Source organism: Camelina sativa, chromosome 11, assembly GCF_030686135.1.
Source record: "Camelina sativa cultivar CO46 ecotype springtype chromosome 11, ASM3068613v1".
NCBI lineage: Eukaryota > Viridiplantae > Streptophyta > Magnoliopsida > Brassicales > Brassicaceae > Camelina > Camelina sativa.
Window position 1 is genome coordinate 11,608,902 of NC_141890.1, and position 22,058 is coordinate 11,630,959.

General features: G+C 35.6%; 2 protein-coding genes and 1 pseudogene across 4 annotated transcripts; all 3 read left to right on the forward strand.

Annotated features, from left to right (window-relative positions):
• The first annotated feature begins 395 nt into the window (after positions 1–395).
• LOC104723061 (class V chitinase-like) lies at positions 396–1,971 on the forward strand (annotated as a pseudogene). Its single transcript, XR_015573014.1, has 3 exons — positions 396–1,089; positions 1,196–1,557; positions 1,726–1,971. The product of XR_015573014.1 is annotated as a class V chitinase-like (transcript).
• A 2,846-nt stretch (positions 1,972–4,817) lies between these two features.
• On the forward strand, positions 4,818–6,388 carry LOC147933865 (class V chitinase-like). Of its 2 annotated transcripts, XM_087470847.1 has the most exons (3): positions 4,818–5,567; positions 5,668–6,069; positions 6,192–6,388. In XM_087470847.1, exons 1-3 carry the CDS (start codon positions 4,901–4,903, stop codon positions 6,212–6,214), a joined length of 1,092 nt encoding a protein of 363 aa, XP_087326973.1. In that variant the 5' UTR covers positions 4,818–4,900; the 3' UTR covers positions 6,215–6,388. The 2 variants fall into 2 exon arrangements, with proteins under 2 accessions (XP_087326973.1, XP_087326972.1); XM_087470846.1 differs by lacking the exon at positions 6,192–6,388 and having other exon boundaries at positions 4,836–5,567; positions 5,668–6,190.
• An 8,716-nt stretch (positions 6,389–15,104) lies between these two features.
• LOC104723064 (class V chitinase-like) lies at positions 15,105–16,694 on the forward strand. The gene is made up of 3 exons (XM_010441356.2): positions 15,105–15,846; positions 15,943–16,347; positions 16,457–16,694. Exons 1-3 carry the CDS (start codon positions 15,183–15,185, stop codon positions 16,477–16,479), a joined length of 1,092 nt encoding a protein of 363 aa, XP_010439658.2. The 5' UTR covers positions 15,105–15,182; the 3' UTR covers positions 16,480–16,694.
• The last annotated feature ends 5,364 nt before the right edge of the window (positions 16,695–22,058 follow it).

Consider the following 22,058-nt stretch of genomic DNA (forward strand, 5'->3'; position numbering starts at 1 on the left):
ATTTTATTACATAATATTTTATCCAAAAAACTTTTAAACATAATCATATAAATTATATTTTATAAAAAAATTACAATTAAATAAAATGAATTTCAGCTCGTGCTCTAGCACGAGTCTTAATCTAGTATGTATTAATTTTCAAACTCATAGGAGACTTTTGAAATTAAATTAAAATACATTAACTATGATATGAATGAGCTTCCTAATGGTGTGGTGTCACAGTCATAACATTTAACAGACTTTGGCGAAGAAAATCAACAAACGTCCACTGACCAATTAATCCACCCAAATTCAAAGTTGAATATGTCTTTTCTTTTAATATTTAAATTATCTTCCCAAATTCCCTATAGATAGAGAATGAAAGCACCCTCTTAGCTTGTATCACTGCAAAACACAACAAACAAAGTAACATTTTCAGAAGAAACAGAAAAATGTTTACGGAAATAGTTAAAGCATCGTACTGGTTCCCAGATGGTGAATCCCCATCCACTGGCAGGGTAGTTCCACGATCCTCAGCCGAACTAATTGATTCAACTCTCTTCACTCACCTCTTCTGCGTCTTTGCTGATCTTGAGTCTCAGACCAACAGCGTCATTGTCTCCGACGTGCACGAACACGAATTCTCCAACTTCACTAAGATCGTCAAGCAGAAAAACCCTCACGTGCAGACCCTCTTGTCGATCGGCGGAAGAAACGCAGACAGATACGCGTTTGCGTCAATGGCAAGTAATCCCACCTCTCGTAAAGCATTCATTTGGTCTTCGATCTCCATCGCTAGATATTACAGATTTCACGGTCTTGATCTGGTCTGGGAGTTCCCAAACAATGAGGTGGAGATGAGCAACTTTGGTAAACTACTTGAAGAATGGCGAGAAGCGGTTGAAGACGATGCTGAACGCACAGAAAATATGCCTTTGCTGTTGACAGCTGCGGTTTATTACTCCCCCAGTCACAACTCAGTTTCCTACCCGATCAAAGAGATTGACGAAAACTTGGACTGGGTCAATCTTATTGCTTATGATTTCTACGGTTCAACCACTATTATCAGTCCACCGGCCGCTCTGTTTGATCCTTCAAACCCACCAAAAGGTACGTATTATAAACATAAGTGACCCCAAAAATAAAATAAAATAAGAGAATAGTAGTCTTTGGTTCGGCAAAGGTTTAACTGGAATAGAACTTGGTTAATATATAGGTCCATGCGGCGATTCCGGTTTGAAAGACTGGATTAAGGCTGGACTTCCAGAGAAGAAAGCAGTATTGGGTTTTCCATACGTTGGATGGGCATGGAGTCTCGAAGGTGGTCATGATGAGGCCACCACCCAAGTAGCGACATCAGCTGATGGTACTATAAACTATGATCAAATAAGTAAGTTTATAGTGGATAACGAAGCAACACGGTGGTGGGAGATTATTGTTCCGCTGGAACTACTTGTATTGGTTACGACGATTATCAGAGTATTGTGACAAAAGTTAGATACGCTAAGCAGAGAGGATTGCTTGGTTACTTCTCATGGCATGTTGGAGCTGACGATAACTTTGGTCTATCTCGTGCAGGTTCGTCTCTTTTGCTTTTTCCTTTTTCTTTTCTTAGTTTGCATTCTCACAACGCAGAATCGCTGTAGATGCTATCTTATGCACTGCAGCAACATTTATACTTAGTGACTTATCGGATAAACAGTACTAAGTCTTTAGTCTTATATATGAATATTTGGAAATTTGCAGCATCGAAAGCATGGGATCGATGCTAAAGCCTAAATAGACAGCCATGGGAGAATAATAATGCAAGAGGACTTCCGACAACGACAAAGGAAAAAGTAATAAATAACGACTAGTAAAGAATAGACCATATATGTTTGGCTTATGTTATTGTAAGAAAAAACTCAAACACGTGCGTGTGTATCTTGTATTTCACGCTTGCTTATATCACTGTAAACAAAAAAATTTAAATAAGTATTTACTTTTATAAAATATGAATTCGAAAATAAAACAAGTTAAACAACATGCTTTACAAGTTAAACAACATGCTAACAATACTAAAAATGAAAGACAGATTGAACCGTATTCCTAAATTTTGTTTAAAGCTAAACATGATTCTAAATTTCTAAAGTGATTTTTGTAGAATAAAACTATTAGTATATTTTGTTTAGAAAGTAAAAATAATCATATTGTTTGCTTTCTTATTTGATTGGTAGATAAAAAGATTTAAACAGTCAACAATTCTTGTCTAAAACTTAAGTATTTAAATATATTTGTATTTAAGCTTTTCAATTAAATCTAATGCAACACTCAAATTTTCTTTTACCAAGAAGATTTACGTGTAACTTCGTTAACTCATGAAAGATATTTTAGATTTCTCTTACGATGTTTTTGATTTTAATTTATTTAGACAGATGACTCTCTCTACTGCTGACATGTTATTTATATGGAAAGATTTTGATCTTTCGTAGAATAGATTATAATCCAGAAAAGTATATTATAAATTATAACGTGCAAATTGATGCACACACGCATATTGGTTCTTATGCTTCAATTGCGCAAGCTGTTTATGACCATCAGTTGGTTGGAGATTTCTCGAAACTCGTCTTCAAGCTTGAATCCTTCAAAACATCAAAAGATCATCTCGCCATTGCAAAACGACCAGTATAGTATTTTTTATTATTATTATTATTGAATTGACAAGATTCCATGAATCAATTTCTGTTATGCGCGGTGACACGGAGTAATGATCAGTATAGTCATCGTTGAACAATGCTTCATACAATATCTAATATCGAGAGTCGATATTATTGTAATGCATGTCAACTAGTACATAGTCGAGAAATATACTCGTCAGAATAATAGAGTATAACTAAGTCTTTTTATTATATTTTCTTGAGTAATAACCCATTCAATTATTTTAAACTAATAATAATAACACTTATTTAATGTTGGGGATGAGTATACACCATAATCAAGTCTTTATTTTTGTTGCTTTTATTTACAAGATATATGTCATGCCGCCACCCACATATATTAGAACATGTTATAAACCTAATTCAGAGTAAGCATAATGACACACGTTTTATTGTATTTGACTCATTCAACGATAAATACTACTAGTATAATTTCTTTTAAAGTACAATGCAATCATATATATTAACAAGAAAAATAAAATGAATCATTCAATTTTCAATTTACACACTTAAGATTATACAAAGACTATGATACAGTCTTTAACTTCTTTTCTTTTTAGCGAAATTACCCGTAGTACCTAATTAGCGCACATTTGTATAAATCAGAGTAACTCTTCGTAAGTTAATACAAGGTTTGAATAAATCAATATAATTTAAAATCAGATTCGTACAATATGATAAACATAGGGGTAAGAAAACTGACCATATGTCACACATCTCTTGTCGGATTATGTTTAATTTTAGCTGAGAAAAATGAACAATTAGATTTTGTCTTCGTCAAAAGAAGACTTAACCTTTCAAAAACCTTGTAAAAAGTTTAAAAGATTTTTATAAAGTTTTTTAAAGGTTTTTAAAAGCGTTTACAAGGTTTTTATAAGGTTTTTTAAAGTATAAATTTTAAAAAATTTGGCAGGAAAATCCAATTTTATGATATTAGCGGGAATTTTTTCATTTTTTAGCGGACTAATTTTTTAATTTTGGCGGAAAAAAAATAATTTTTGGCGGAATTTTTTTTTCCGATTTTGGTAACTGTACATTTTTGTTGTCACTCAAAAAAGATAATTTGGTCATTTTGTACATAAAGAGATGTAGTTTTGAAATAATCAACATAAAATAATATTTTTAAAAAAAGACATGCAAAAAAATGTATATTTTAGAATGTTCCTACTTTCAATAATTTCATAATATAATTTAAAATTTAAAATTTAATTTAGTTTTTGTAAAATAGTTCTGCCGTGATATTTTCTAGTTAAATAAATAGACTTGTTAGACTTTTTTTATTTATTTATTAACGGGAGACTTTTGTTTGTGAGCTATCATTTTTGTATGTTTAATTATGCTGGAGAGCTATACATATCCTATATCAATAACTAGATATATAAATCTCAAATATATATATATATATATCTAATTAAGTAACAAAGCATAAGATGATAAAAGAATGATCTTTGGAATATATTTGAAAATGTAAAGGTTTAGAAATTTGGTAGTTAAGTGATTTTTTCCATCCACAAAAGTAAGATCTGTAGGTAATTTCCAGATATAGAATTTTTATGTAGAATTCAAAACTATACTGTCGAAATCGGTGATAAAAAAAGTTGACACAATGAAAATTATACTTGAAAATATAAAAGTTTGTTCAATATTTACTGAAATAAAAAAGATAATATATATATATATATATATATATAAAAGTTTGTTCAATATTTACTGATATTTTAAATTAATAAATTTGTGCACCAATACATATATTGTGAGATAAATAGAGAAATCCTAAGCTGAAAGCCTAATACCGGATTAGTGATCGGGTATGTATAAAGCATTTACGACATTCATGAATAATTAAAATCACCGTGGAAATAAATAGTCGGACTAGTATAAGATAAACTCTTGACCCACCATAAATTAGGTTTTAGACTTTACAAGAAATGTTAGTTAAATAAGAATACCGCACGTATGATGATAGGGATGAATTTCCTTCTTAATTGGTGTCAGAGTCACATCATTTAGCAAAGAGTTTTGGTTTTCGAAATCAATTAACTTCAAGACTTGAATTTGTCTTAAGTCTTTTGAATATTTCAAAATAAGTCTTCCCAAAATCAATATAAATAGAGAAGGAAGCTCTTAGTTTGTATCACCACCACTTAGCTACAAAGCACAACAAACAAAGAAACACATCTAGAGAAAGCATTTTGTTAAACGTTAAAAGACTTCGAGACCAAAAAATGTCTGCTCAGTATACGGGAGCCCCCACCTCCGAGGTAAAAGCTTCGTACTGGTTCCCAGATGGAGAGAACCCGGAACAGGATCCCAAAACCTCGGCCGAAAAAATTGACTCATCTTTCTTCACTCACCTTTTCTGCGCCTTCGCTGATCTCGACGCTGCCACCAACGCAGTTGTTATCTCCCAAGCGCACCAACTCATATTTTCAACCTTTACTGAAATCGTCAAGATTAGAAACGGACAGGTGAAGACCCTCTTGTCGGTCGGCGGAAGAAGTGCAGACAATACTGCGTTTGCGTCCATGGCAAGTAAACAAGAGTCTCGGAAATTGTTCATTGATTCTTGGATTTTGATCGCTATATCAAACGGATTCCATGGTATCGATTTAGCCTGGGAGTACCCTAACAGTGATGCTGAGATGAAAGACTTTGGGGCCCTAGTTGGAGAATTGCGAGCAGCGGTTGACGCGGAGCACATACGCACCACCAAACCAACTTTGCTGTTGACAGCTGCGGTTTACTACTCCCCGGTTTACAAGACGTTTACCTACCCGGTTGAAGTGATGAATAAAAGCTTGGATTGGGTTAATGTTATTGCCTTTGATTTTTTCGGTTCGTCCACTACCATTGGTCCACCCGCCGGTCTGTATAATTTTTCAAACCCAAAAGGTACAAAGTTTACTATACCATAAACATAACTGGATTTATTTCCCTACATCCCAAATATGAGTATTTTTTTTGTTTAATTTGAATAAAATTCTGTTGACAGGTCCATGCGGCGACTCCGGTTTGAAGCAGTGGACGACTAAGGCCGGACTTCTACAGAACAAAGTAGTATTTGGATTCCCATATGTTGGCTGGACCTGGACTCTTAAAGACGACAAGCATCAAGGTGATGATATTGCAACCACCACCCTAGACGCTGTGTCAGCTGACGGTTCCATCAACTATAATCAGATAAGTAATTTCATAAAGCATAAGGGTGAGCAAACTAAAATGTTTTACGACTCGGAAGTCGTTAGTGATAACTGTATCTCCCGGACGGCTTTCATTGGCTTCGACGACATTCAGAGCATCGTGACGAAAGTGAGATACACTAAGACTAACGGTCTGCTTGGTTACTTTGCTTGGAACGTTGGAGCTGACGATGATTCTTATCTATCTCGTACAGGTTCGTCTTTGTACTTTTACATTTTATTTTATTTTCTTAATAAGAATTAAGATACTTAGCGTCCTTTCGGATAAACACCAGTACTATCAAGTCTCTTATATCTGGATTTTGGAAATATACAGCATCGGTAACATGGGATGTTTAATAGACAGCCGTGGGAGGAGTTCCCACAGTGAAAACGAAGAAATAAATAAATAATGACGCGTGAAGAATAAAACATGTTTGCTTATCTTATTGTAAGAATGAAAATAAAACACGTATGTTTGCTTATATTATTTTCTGTAATAAAAATGAAAACGTTTGCTTATATTATGGTGAACAAGAATTCCCTAAATAAATTTTGATTTCTGTGAAAAATATGCATCGGAGAAAAACAAAAACATACGTACTTACTGTATTTTTTGGTCAGAATGTAAAGTTCATCAAGAATGAGAGGGTTTTTTAATTGATTACAAAAAAAGAATAGCTAAAGCAGCACGGAGGCCTTACCTAGCCGGAAATTAAGATGAGAAAGCTTAGGATCTAGCTAGCCAAATTTGCATAATGCCACTAAGAGCTCTTCGTTACGTCGTCTATGAATTATGATGCGTTTAAAAGTACTAATATATTGTTACAATGTGCAAATGGATGCATGCATCATGCAGATTACCTTCTTTTTTTTTGTTATCGGCATAGCTTGTGGGGTTTTGACTAAATTTTTTTGAAACGCACAAATATAGTGCTTCCACTCACTAGTAAAATTTTCGAAAAAAACTAAAATCATATACACATATATATAACTTGTACATGTACATACAGTACATGTATGTGATGATAAAGAATCTACGATACAATCATACAAAAGTAACATGTTGCTTTCCATTGTTTGTTATACTTCAAAATTCCATAGATTGTCTCACATGTATTTTTATTTATTTATGAATAATACGTTAAACCTCATGATATACCTAAATTATATGAAAGTGTTCACTATTTGCTACTACAACAACATTCCAGACAAATATATAAGGCACACTCATGTATTTTGTACCTCTCACGTAAAAAATAAACCTATATATCAAAATATAATTAAGAAATTATACTTAATTTCTTTAACTTCGACTTACTTATGACTTATGACTTATGAAATATATGTATTACAAAAGTGACCAGTATGGTATTTTATATTTTTGAATCATAAAATATATAATGTCAAATCACAAAATTATTGTAATGCATGTGAACTAATAATTGTTCGACAAATAGACTTGTTAGAAATATTATTTATAACTGAGTCTTTTTGATTTGTTTTCTTAATTAATGAAAGACTGAATTCTGTGAACCAAAAAAAAAAAGAAAATAACAGACTTAATTATTTTAAACTAATAATAACAATGTTAATAAAGTTATTTAATGTTGATGTTGAGAAAGTCATAATTAAGATATATAGACTATAATCAAGTCTTTATTATTTTTATTTTTATTTACAACAAGATGTGCCACGCACATGTGTTAGAGCACATTGTAAACCTAATTGACAATAAAAATAATAACACACCTTTTCCTGCATTTGACACATTTAACAATAAATGACACTCCCTCTATTTTAAAACAGTTGTCATTCTAGGTTTAATTTTTTCTTTCACCTTAGTTGTCGATTCCGTTTTCTAATATCATTTTAATAGAAAATGATAGAAAATTATCTCATTTGCCATTTATTAAGTAAAAAACAAATTCTTTAAAATTTGAATAGTTAAATAAATGTATAATAAAATATTTATCAATTCTTAATTTGTGTGAAAAACTCTAGAATGACAACTAATAAAAAATAGAGAAACTACTAGTATTTATAGTAATAAAATCATCTTATATTACCAAGAAAAAGAAAATGAAACACACAATTTTCAAGTTTCTTTTATTGTCTTTTTACTTCTTCTTCTTTTTTTTAGAAAACTCAGTCGTGCTTGCTACTACTACCTGATTAGCGCATTTATAAACATTCGCAATTAAAAAAAATCACACAAAATCTTAAAATTAATTTCACACATGTAAACATTGATACATTCATACAATTGTATACCATCTACTACAAATATATAAGAAGTTGCTGTACATATATATTTTCATTACATTATATAATTAGATAAGAATTTACTAATTTAATCAGATTAACTCTTAATAAGTTAATATAGGGTTTTGAATAGATCAATTTAAAATCAGATTTGTACAATATGATAGACATAGGGGTTAGAAAATTCACCATAGTTCACACATCTCTGAATTTTCAGTTTCATATCATCATACTCTATCCAATTTTTTTTTTTTTTTTTTTTGTCAACTATCCAATTGTTTCTTTTCTCTTTTTTTTTTTATTAACAGGAGACTTTCTTTTGTGAGCTATTATTATGTTCGAGAGCTATACATATCCTATATTAATAACTATATGTATAAATTTCAGATATCTTATAAAATATGAGAAGGTTTTTATCAACTTTTGCTAAGGAGATGACACTTTGTTTACTATATTTCTGACACCTGTATTTTTTTGGACCTAATTAACAATAGTTTGGATCCAATTAACTACAAGCCAATAAAACCAAAAAAAAAAATCATCAACATTTTTTCCTCTCTTCTTTAATCATAAACAAATGCAGCCCCAATAATCTAGAGCTACCTTTTATCAGCTGTCGTTGGTTTCATCTCGGAATTATACCAACATTAAATTAAATTTATAAGTTTGAATTCTTAAGTCTTATTTCTATGTTTGAATCTAATAATTTCTACTTTAAAAGACTCAGTGTTTTTTTATTAGCCCCAACAATTTCTACTTTAAAAGTATGAAACTATTTTCTATTTTTATTTGGTATCAGTTTATATTTTTCAGTTGGGTTGATCAGTATTTTTTTTTACGTTCTATGGTGTATAATTTCATTATGAAATATATTATATACTAAAACTAAAAAATGGAAGGAATATATTTTTGTAACAATGTTAAAAAAAATTCAAAAAGCAAACTATACAACAATTATCTTATATATATTATAAAATCTTCTATATTTTTAAATTACTCTATCATAAATTAATTTGGTTTCAGTTTTTACTTTAAAAGTATGAAACCATTTTCTATTTTTATTTGGGTTGATCAGTATTTTGTTTTAGGTTCTATGGTGTATGAACATAATTACTTAGGTTTGATTTTAAAGAATACCATCATTTTATGCATGGTCTTATATATACCCACTATTTTCCTCAGTTTTCATTTTTGTTTACAGAACTTCTCATTTTTAACTTATTATTTTGAAACACTTGCGAATTTATGATCATTAATATTTGATTTCAATCTCTTCTCTCTCTAAAAGGCTCAAACATTGTATAAAGTTTAGTTTTCTAAACAACTTATTACTATACAAGCACATCCTCTTTCATACTATTGTGAAAACTAGAACATTTACTTTCTATTCTATCCTCGATTCAATCTCCAACGAACAACAAAACACCGGTAACAATAGTATCATTGTTCGGATCATCCGTTTTTGGGAAGTTCCTAACTTTAAAATTGAATATTTTTTCCACAAATGTAAATTATCTTTACATTGTTCATCTTTTTATGATTTATGCAATCATTTTAAAATACTTATAAAATAAAATATATAATTTCATGTGTATTTGATTTTAAAATAATTTTAATACATAATTATGTTGGGAGTCAGATTCTTAGAGTAAGAGTTGAAATAAACCTTACTATATTATATCATCTAATAATAAGGTAAAGTTTTCTTTTGGAAAGCTACAAAAGATTTTCATATGATGTTCCCTTCTTTCACAAGTGTCATTTTGTTTTTTTTTTAATTTTTAGTGTAACAAATAATTTGATGATCAAATAGTTTAAGGATATAAGATTATAATATTTGGGTTGTATAGGATAATGTCAAGTAATAATTTGCTGTTTTATTTCCACACTTTAATATAAATAATTCACATGATCTTGATATTACATTATTTTATTTTATTTTCAATCCATTTAAAATAAACTAAAGTATATTTTAATATATAATTTCTAAATAACTAAATGATAATTGAATATATATATATATATATATATATGTTTTTAAATAAAGATGTAACTATATATATTTCTATTTAAAGAGAGAAGTGAATATATATTTAAATCCATGATTTGATTAGCTAAGATGCCCGTATATAGATTTATATTTATAATATATAACTCTTGAATATATATTTAAAAAAATAGACAATTTAGTTATTAATTTACAATAATGTATTTCTATAAACCTGACACATTTTTTGTTAACTTTTCTATTCTGAAACGACCCGACCCGTTTTTTTTTTAATTAATAAATAATAAATATAAATATAATAGAAACTACAACTAGTGGTCCCATATCCACTAGCCACCTATCCACAACCACAATCAACAGCGAAAATAATAATACCAATAAATATCCAATAATAAAATAACCAATAATAATCCATAACAACAATCCAATAATCAAACATTAGGAAACATGAAACCGGCAACCTAACAATGTTTCTAAAGACCCAACTCTAGCAACCTACCAACGCCAGACAACATACAATTGAGTCCTTAGAACATCCTCCTCTTCATCGCCTTGATTCCACGATCACACTTTGCCTTTAACTGCACCACAAAAGCATATTGAGATGCATGAGTATTTGATAAACACTCAGTGAGGCAATCCTCCTATCTACTGGGCTATACACACAAGCAAAAGTGATACCAATGTTCCAAACAATCAACAAACAAGACATACAAACCAGAAAATCAAACATCATCTCGCTGGAAGGGAGGTGTCGACCGACACCAGCCAAGTGTCGACCGACACTGGCCTTGGTGTCGACCGACACTACCCCACAGTGTCGATCGAGGCCTAATTTGCTGGTGTCGAACGACACCAAGTGGTGTCGACCGACACTCCCTCTGCAATCACGATCCGCTCGAAGCCGAGAGTCGAATCTCGCTCCCCAACCTCTTCCAAATCGTCCAATACTCAAAACCCAAGCCAAATACGTCCATAGGAACCTGTAGCAACCAATCCAAGCAAGAAAAACACACAAAACAACAACAAACAAGCAAGAACAAGGAAATCAAAGGCTTAGATTAGCCATGGTCATGCACTCACCTCTTTGCAGGAATATTCAGACCAATAGCAACGAATCCAACCCTCCTAGCAAGCCTCTAGATCCTTCCTAGCTCCAAATCTCACAAGAACAGCTAATAAATTCACAAATCTCACCAAAAAATCTCAAGAACTCTCTTTTTTCTCTCAAAAGCGTTAAACGATGACAAGAGAAACTTCCCAAAACCCTTCTGGTCGACAAAACACTTAAATATTGGTGTCGACCAAACCGGTCCAAACCACCAAACCCTCGGTTTAGTGGTTTTTCCTAAACCAAACCGGTCCAAATCGAACTGGTCGAACAAGAAAACATTGGTGTCGATCGACACCCTCTCCCAAAACACACAGTTTTGGTTCACGGGTGTTACATATTCCATCTCATCAGTCCCATATTTTGTACTAACTCTCATTTTTTGTAACTTTCATAATATTTATAGTAATGCAATGAATGATTAATAATAGTATCTAAAAATATTACATATATAACAAAATATATTGATATGTAATGATTGCATATCTATAACTCTCACATTGTTTATGTGACTCCTATAACAATGAAATACTCCATCTGTTTTAATTTAGTTGTCGTTTTAGGTTTTCAATAAAAATGTTTGGTGAATTTTTCAGTTTTATCCCTGTTGTTTTAAAGTTTTGACCAATGAAATATTTATAAAATATAGTAATAAAAAGGTAAAAGAGACAATATAATAGTTTTTTTAAGTTTGTGTGAGAAAACCTTAAACGACAAGTAAAAAACCGGAGAAAGTATAAATTACATTTACTTAATTGATATAAAGATTAGTGAATTTATTATCCAATTAAATAATAATTTTTCCATATGCTCTTAACTACAATTTCTCTTATAAATAGAAAGATACACATTTTACTAACCCTCATATCTCAAATCTTACATAATATTTTTATTTAATTAATATTATTTTAACTAACAATCTCCAAAATTACAAAAGATATCTAAAAACAATATAAAATAAATCCGTGCGTAGCACGGAGTGACTGCTAGTATAAATATATAGTTAAGTAACAAAGCATAAGATTGTAAAATTATGATCTTTGGAATATATTTGAAAATGAAAAGGTTTAGAAACTTGATAGTTAAGTGATTTTTATCCTTTAACAATGGTAAGATCAGTAAATAAATTTTGATATAGAATTTTGAAGTAGAATTCGAAACTATACTATCAAAAGCGTTGATAAAAAGAATAGACAGACGACCAAAATTGTACTTGACAATATAAAAGTTTGTCCAATTTGGTCTTTTATATTAATAAATCACAGTTCGCCCTAGCCACCCTCTCACTGGCACAATCACCGAGGCATCATCTCCCGGCGGCGTCGCTGGGTCATCGTTTATTCATCTCTGCTGCTCCCTTGTTCTCTTTAGACTATTTGGTCCTCGTTTTGGCTTCATCGGAGAAACCTTAAGATTCCAGATTTCATCTCCAACCATGCTGCAGCTTCAACCCCCTCCCTCTCCTCTGCATCTGGTGTCTCTCCTCTGTGATCTTGCTCCATCGAGATCCCATCCACCTGTTACTGTCTCTGAGAGCTATGATTGCCCCATTATCCTTGGTTTCTGTCTTTCTTACCGTCTCATTTCACTGTCAACCGCAACATCTCACCGCTCCTCGGATTTTGATCCCCTCACCAAGGCGTTTACTTGGCTGCAGTTGGACGTGAGCTCTGTTTTAACGCCGGAGACGACGAAGAGTTCGACAAAGCGACCTCTATCCTCGACATCCTCCTTTGCTCTCTTATTATTGCTTTGGCCCAGGTTTATATCTCACTCTTATCTTGGAACCCTGGAGTTTAGTTTCCTTTGGAAAAACTATGATTCATATCTGTCTTGGAAGTCCTTTAGACCCGAGTATAACTTCATACCAAACTCAAGTTGGTTAGTATCAATTTACCCTGCTTGGTCAAGTCGAGTATCCCTCGGTAGCAGAACAATTGATGCACCTATTTGTCTTGAAAAATTATTGTGTCAAGGCTAGTCGTTTGGTTTGATTTGGAGGATTGTTTGGCTGTGCTCTATTAGTATTCCTGAACCGCTAGTCGAACTTATGTTTTTGCCTGCATCCCTTGCACCTTTACCCTATCTATCACCAACAATTTGATTGCCCCAGTGTCAAAGTGTAACTAGGTCTGGTCTGCTTTCCACTCTTCCCCACCCTAGTCAACAGCTACTTAGCCTAAGGTTTCCATTAGTTTGAAGACTGCTAGTGAACCTTCAGTCGTTTTTGTTGCTAGATTGGCTTAAGAATCCTCTAAAACCCATGTTACCAGCAACACTAAGGGTTGAACTTTCCGAAGGAGAATTTTTGATGAAAATTGGCATTATGATCCCACCACCACGGGGTGAGGATTACCTATGTTTCATCTGCCTCCTCCCTCTACCTTGCCTATTGATTATGCTTTCCAATCTGCAATTCATCCACTTCTTGAAGTCCACTCAGTCCAGACTGAAGATTCGTGGCATTATGACCTATACTCAAAGAAGTACAGGTTACCGCAATCTCTTCAAGCACCTCTACCCTATCTTCATAACCGCCACCAAGTTAGCAGTGACCGGTCTCCTAAGCACTCTCAACCTTGCTCGAACCCCTGACAAAGCTCTATCTAGAGTAGTCCTTCCCATCCCGATGAGAACGCCAGCTTTGTCCGTCTTTTTGCCACCCAATCTTCGAATGAAGAAAGTGGCCACTTTCCCTTCCATTGACTTGCTCTTGGAAGTAGCTCTGATATGTCTTGATCTCACAGGTTCCAGAAAGCCATCTAGCTTGTGGTCCATAACTCTCAAGCCCCTAATATTATGTGCTCCTATCTCTCTTTGTTGCTTTGTTGTTTTAAAATTTGGGGTTTACCCTCCTGTGATGTCTTTTATGCTACCCTACCCTTTCTGTATGTTACTCTTTCAGTTTTGAATGATAACATATGTTTGCCAAAAAATATATATATATATATATATATATATATATTAATAAATCACAGAACATATTTACCAGTCTAACCACAGTATGAAGTTGTGCACTCACCGGCAGGACCCAGTAGAGGGAAGGGGTGTCTTAACTGACCCTATGAAAAGAATTTCGTACCATTTCGATGTGTTGGTGGCTGATTTTGTTAAGATTTCTTATGTGATCCCCCTCTACCAATGATCGATTGCTTCCCTTTAACCACATTTTTTTAGTTTTAGTATCTCTTTATTATTAGGCCATAGCCAAGTCTCCAAAATATTATTATTTCTTCTATTGTTTCCCCTTATTTCTCATTTATTTATTTTTGTTTGTAAATAAAATATATTAAAACGTCTCCAAAAACAATTTAAATTTTTTATAATAGGTATACATATTTTGTTGAGATCCATTATACATATATTATATAAAGCCTATAAGTACTTATAAAAATATACCGCTTTTTATAGTTCAGTTGATCCCGGTAAGATAAATTTCTGGGTCCAACACTATGCACCGATACATTGTGAGACAAATAGAAAAAATCCTAAGCTGAAAGCCTAATAGCAGACTAATGATCTGTTATGTGTAAAAGCATGTATTCATGACATTCACAATAATTAAAATCACCGTGGAAACAGTTGGACCCTAATTTTTAAAACTAGTATATGTGATAAACTCTTCAACCACCATTTTAAACTTTACAAACAAGTGTTAATTAAATAAGACATCAAGCATGACGATAGGGATGAGTTTCTTTCTTAATGGTTCGTGTCACAGTCACAGCATTTAGCAAAGACTTTTGGTTTTGGAAATCAATTAACTTCAAGACTTAAATTTGTCTAAAGTCTTTTAAATATTTCAAAATAACTCTTCCCAAAATCAATATAAATAGAGAAAGGAAGCACCCTCTTAGTTTGTATCACCACCACATCAAAGCACCAACAAACAAAGAAACACAGCTAGAGAACATTTTGTCAAAAGATCGACTTTGAGATCAAAAATGTCTTCTGATGAGGAGAATCAGGGAACCCCAGCCTCCGTGGTAAAAGCTGCGTACTGGTACCCAGATGGAGAGACCCCTGAGGCCATAACTTCGGCTGAAACCATTCCCTCAGCTCTTTTCACTCACCTTTTCTGCGCCTTCGCCAATATCGCGACTGACAGCTACAGAGTTTATATTCCCCCAAAGCACGACTACATGTTTTCCACTTTCACTGAAACCGTCAAGATTGGAAACGAGAAGGTGAAGACCCTCTTGTCGATCGGCGGAAGAAGTGGAAACAATTCTGCGTTTGCGTCCATGGCAAGTAAACAGCTGCTTCGCCCAATGTTCATTGATTCTTGGATATGGATCGCTAGATCTTACGGATTCCATGGTCTCGATTTATCATGGGAGTACCCAAACAGTGATGCTGAGATGAACGACTTTGGGGACCTAATTAGAGAATTGCGAAATACGGTTAATGCCGAGTCCTCGCTCACCAACCGACCCATTTTGCTGTTGACGGCTGCCGTTTACTACTCCCCGGTCTACAAGAAGTTTACCTACCCAGTTGAAGTGATGAAAGATAGCTTGGATTGGGTTAATATCATAGCCTATGATTTTTGCGGTCCGTCCAGTACCCTTGGTCTGCCCGCTTGTCTGTATAATCCTTGGGATAAAGGTATAAAGTTTTATATTATAAACCTAACTTAATTATTTCCCTACGATCCATATATGTGTATTTTTTGGTCAAACTCGAATAAAATTTGGTTGACAGATCCATGTGGAGACTCTGGTTTGAAACAGTGGATTAAGGCCGGACTTCCAGAGAAGAAAGCAGTCTTTGGATTCTCATACCTTGGCTTGTCCTGGTCCTGGAATGCCGAAGACGACAAGGATCACGGTAATGATGCTGCAGCCATCACCCGAGGGGGAGTAGCATTGTCACCTAACGGTTCTATCACCTATAGTAAGATAAAGGAGTTCATAAAGGATTACGGACCTACAACGGAACATGACACGGTAGTGGTCGAAGATTACTGTTTCTCCAAGGAGATTTTGATTAGATACGACGATACTCAGAGCGTCGTGACGAAAGTGGGATACGCTAAGCAGAACGGTCTGCTTGGTTACTTTGCCTGGAACGTTGGAGCTGACGATAACACTCTTCTATCCACCGCAGGTTCGTCTCTTTTATTCCTTTCATAAATATTATTTTTCGTTTCGATTCTTTATATTTCCAGCAAATATATATACTGAGTCTCTTATATATGTATTTTGAAATTTTACAGCATCGCAAGCATGGGATGCTTAATAGACAACCATCGGAGGAGAGTTCCCACAACGAAAAAAAGTGAATGAAGAAATAAATAAATAAAAGACGAGTGAAGAATAAAACACGTTTGCTTTATGTTATTGCTGTCTACTTTTATCTTGTTTTCTATATTTTTTTTTTATTTTTAAAGTAAGAATGCTTGCTTATATTATTGTAAACAAAAATTAATTAAATTGGAGAAATCATTTTATGCATTTATTCTGCATGTCCAGTTGCTGGGACTCACCGAGTCACCGTCAACTAGTTTTTACCAACTTGCTCCAGCGCAATTCCAACGAAACTTATAGAAAGAAGATAAGAAATTCTAATTGACCTCGACCACCGAAATAAAATAGATGCTCCATATATTCTAAAGAAATGCTTCGGTTTATTAAATTGCACATCATTTTGATGTATAAAACAAAAAAAAAATTCAAAAAAAAATTCAAAAAAATTTTTTTTTCAAAAAACGACAAAACTAGTTGCTATTGTACATTACCACAAAAATTACAAAGACCAGCACAAAGTTGTTGATTCGTAACTGATACTTTAAGCGCGAAAATAGATAGCAAAACTGATAATTAATGTGGGGTTTTTTTCCACCGGTTAGGACGGTGCACCGAGATAAGATGCGAGCCTTAGTATGTCGCTGAATATACCACCGGCCGTGACTTGAGCACCAGCTCCAGGTCCTCGGACAATAAGTGGATGGTCCTTGTACCTTGTTGTTGTGAATGCTATTATGTTGTCTGAACCCGCCAGCTGCGCGAATGGATGTTCTTTCTTGTATATCCGAAGTTCAACTGTTCCCTTTTGGTTAATTGCGTCCACCACACCAACATATCTCGGGACCTGAATCAAAAGTTTACATTATTGTTAATATGATCAAATTGATCAAACGGGAATGATCTTTAGCCGGATTTAAGATGCGTCAAATTGAAAAAGTTTATGGTGTATGATCTTACCTCCCAGGAGTTCTCAGCATCTAGCCTTTCTTTTTATAGGTCATCTATACTGATGGCATCAACCATGGTTGCTGCTTGTCACACGTCTGTAAGAGTTGCTGCCTCTTATTCAATTGGCATTGGCCATGGTCTGCAGGCTAAGGTCTTTCCTTTACTTTGTTCAGTAGTGATCGTTGTCACAACTTTTTCCTTGCTGTGCCTCTTAATTTTTTTTTGTGACAGTCGTCACTTCTCTTTAAGACAAGTTGTGTTTGATTCCCTGCTAGTAATTGCGGTAGCCACATTGTTTTAGCCAGCTCATTTTCAAGTAACCTAAGAGACAAATGTATTGCTTCAAGTTACTATATGTGGTTAGACCTCTGTTACAAGGCACTTAGCCTTTACCGTAGATGACGTAGTCTTCTAGACTATTTTAGATGAGCACGTAGCTTTTGCCATTTTCAGAAACATATCTATATTTATTCATCGTAGTTGAGCACTTAGCTATCTAAATATAATAATAGGACATACATTCCTGATTTCATATATATGAGCTCCTAAAAAGGCCATATATAATATGGAGAGTACTAATATAACAAAGGAAATATGTGTAATTAATATGAACAAGACCCTAGTGTACAACCCTATATATATTGTAATATTTCATATCAATATAATTAAACATTTCCTTACATGGTATCAGAGCAGTAAAGTCCTAGACCTAAAATTTTTTTTCTCTTCTCTCTCTCTCGCCGCTTCTCTTCCTTCTCTTGTTCTTCACGTTTTTTATTTTCTTCACCATGGCTGCGCCTACATCTGATATCATCAACGCTACTTCCACCAATCAGCTACACAATATTAACATGTCAAATGTTACAAAACTCATTGCCTCCAACTTTCTCATGTGGAGTCGACAGATCCATGCCTTGCTCGCCGGTTATGGACTTACCGGTTTTTGTGATGGCACCACGGTGGCTCCTGCCTCTATTGTCCTTCATGACGGTCATACTATCGATAATCCCGCATATGATCTCTGGCAACGACAAGATCAACTTATTGTCGCTAGTCTTTTTGGTGCAATCTCGGTTGAACTTCAACCTATCCTCTCCAACTCTTCCACGACCACACAGATCTGGACTCTCCTTTCCTCTACGTATGCGAAACCAACATGGGGACACATCAAAATGCTACGGGAACAGATCAAGCAGTGGCGTAAAGGTACCAGATCTATTGATGAATACGTTCAAGGTTTTTTTCCTCGTTTTGATCAGCTTGCTACATTGGGCAAACCTTACGAGCATGAAGAAAAGATTGAGTATTTACTTAGTGGTCTTCCGGAGGACTATAAGCCGATTGTTGACCAGATTGAAGGCTGTGATACTCCGCCTACCATGTCGGCCATACATTAGAAGCTTATCAACTATGAGCTGAAGCTTCAGTCGCAAGCTATGGCTTCTTCCGTAGTTCATGTTACCGCCAATGCTGCTTTCTACAAGTCTTCCAACCACGCACACAACCCCCGTAACCAGCGCTCATCTCGAGGTAATCACTCTTTCTCTTCTCGTGGTGGTCATGGACGTGGTTACCAGGGTCGGTGTCAGTTATGTGGGGTGTTTGGGCATAGTGCCCGGCGGTGTTCTCAACTGCCGCAGTCTGGTCGTGGTTTTCAACCTTCCGGTAGAAGTTACTCTCCTCACTCCGGTTCGCTTGGTCACCCTAATGCAAATGTTGCATCTGTTCTGCTATACAATCTGGCGAATTGGGTGATGGACAGCGGTGCTACGCACCATCTTACTACTGATCTGTCCAACTTATCTCTTCACCAACCATTTTCTGGCGGTGAAGAAGTCACCATTGCTGATGGGTCCGGTCTTAAGATTGCTCAAACGGGTTCTGCCTTACTCCCTACACCCTCTCGCTTACTTGCTTTAAAAGATATCCTTTATGTTCCTGATGTTCGCAAGAATCTTATTTTGCTATATCGGTTGTGCAATGATAACAAGGTGTCTGTGCATTTCTTTCCGGCATATTTTCAGGTGAAGGATCTGAGCACGGGGGCGCAATTACTCCAAGGCAGAACTAAGAATGAGCTGTATGAGTGGCCGTGTGACCGCAACACCATCAATGTCTTCTCCGTGTCAACTTCACCGGCAACCGATCTCTCATCATGGCATCTTCGACTAGGCATCCCTCCTTTTCTGTTTTAAAAACTATTGTTTCAAAGTTTTTCTTACCCGTTTCTCTTTCTACAAAAAACAGTACTCATGTTCTGATTGCTTCATCAATAAAAGTCACAAACTTCCATTTTCTACAAACACTATTTCATCCTCTCAACCTCTTGAATATATCTATACTGATGTTTGGTCATCACCCATAACCTCCTCTGAAAATTTCAAGTACTATCTTGTTCTTGTTGACCATTTTACTAGATACACATGGCTATACCCTTTAAAACTTAAATCCGAAGTCAAAGATGTCTTCATTGCCTTTAAGGCTCTTGTAGAGAATCAGTTCCAAATGAAGATACGCACGTTGTATTCAGACAATGGTGGTGAGTTCATCGCTTTGCGTTTGTTCTTGACTTCACATGGCATCTCGCATCTTACAACACCGCCTCATACGCCAGAACATAACGACATTTCTGAAAGGAAACATCGTCATATCGTTGAAATGGGTCTTGCGATGATGGGTCGTGCTTCCGTTCCTCTCAGCTATTGGCCGTACGCGTTTGCAACTGCGGTGTATCTCATAAACCGTATGCCCATGGATGTCCTCGGCGGAGACTCTCCATATCACAAACTGTTTCAAACATTTCCAAATTACAACAAGCTTCGAGTTTTTGGTTGTGTCTGCTATCCATGGCTTCGTCCTTATCGCAACAATAAGCTTGAGTCTCGGTCTACGGCGTGTGTATTCCTCGGTTACTCACTGACACGAAGCGCTTACCTCTGTTTGGATCCTTCGACTGGAAGAGAATACACATCCCGCCATGTCCAGTTTGTGGAGTCGAGTTTTCCATTCGCTGATGCGGCTGTCTCTACTCCGCCTCCAATATCGGTTCCGGTAGCTTCTCATCAGTCATCAACGGTGATACCAGTGTCGCCGGCAACTTCGTCTCACTCATCTACAGCTCATTCTGCGCCACTCTCTTGCACCGATCCTCACCCAACACCGCCACTTTTGCCATCCTCACCGGCTCCGTCATCGGTTTCCGGGTCTCCGGTTATCTCAGGTACGTCCTCTGTTTCTCTCGATCTCAATCACGAGACACGGACAAAATGGGCTAATGATGGTCCATCCTCCATGGGCCTCAACGGTTCACTTGATCAAATTCCATCAAGCCCAACTCGCACAGCAACAACAATCCCATCATAAACATCTTCATCTTCTACCTCTACGACGTCGTCTTCATCATCTTCCACCTCTCCGATGTCATCTTCGAATACCACTCTGTCACCGGTTCTACAACCTGCTCTGCCACCAGCTCCGGTACCTGCTCCGCCGCCGCAACCACCGCAACATGCTATGCAGACCCTCTCAAAGAGTAATATTGTCAAGCCGAATAAGAAATACAGTCTCTCGGTTACTTCTTCCCCGATTATACCCACAACGATGGCTCAGGCATTACGCGACCCCAACTGGCGGAACGCCATGGCTAAAGAGATTAATTCTGAAATTCGCGAACATTCATGGGATTTGACGCCACCGGCTGCACACCAAAATGACATCACTTGTAAGTGGAGTTTTACACTTAAATATCAACCAGATGACTCCATTGACAGGTGTAGGGCTCGGCTGGTCGCGCATTGTTTAAACCAGCAGTATGGTGTTGATTATTCGGAGACGTTCAGTCCCGTAATTAAATCCACTACTATTCGTCTTGTGTTAGAAATTGTGGTTAAAAAGGATTGGGATATTCATCAAGTTGACATCAACAATGCTTTCTTGCAAGGCAGTCTTGAAGATGAAGTATATGTGTCACAACCTCCAGGATTTGTTGATAAAGATCATCCTCACCATGTTTGCCGTTTGCGTACTTGGTATACTGAACTCTGCAACTTTCTCCTTCAGTCCGAATTCAAAACTTCTCTTGGTGACAACTCTCTCTTCATCTACAAACATGGTGTCTCTTACGTCTACGTACTTGTCTATGTCGACGACATCATAATTATGGGTCTTCCTCCGTTGGTCACTGCTTTAAATACCTCGCTCGCCAATCGGTTCTCTTTGAATGACCTCGGTCCTTTGAGTTACTTCTTGGGTATAGAAGCTACAAGAACGTCGAAAAGTCTCCATTTGATGCAGCAGAAGTATATTCTAGATCTGTTAGTAATGAAAAAGATGCTTGGTGCAAAACCAGTTCCCACACCAATGGCCTCTTCGTCTCAGCTCACAATTAATTCTGGAACACCTCTTACTGATGCAAAGGACTATCGCATGGTCGATGAGAGTCTCCAATATCTTGCGTTCACATGACCTGAAATTTCCTTTCCAGTAAACTGCCTCTCCCAGTTTATGCACAAGCCGACGACTGAACACTGGCAAGCCGTCAAACGGGTGTTGCGTTATCTAGCAGGCACTTCTATTCTAGGGATCTTCCTTCGTCGTGATGCTCCTCTCACTGTCCATGCATTC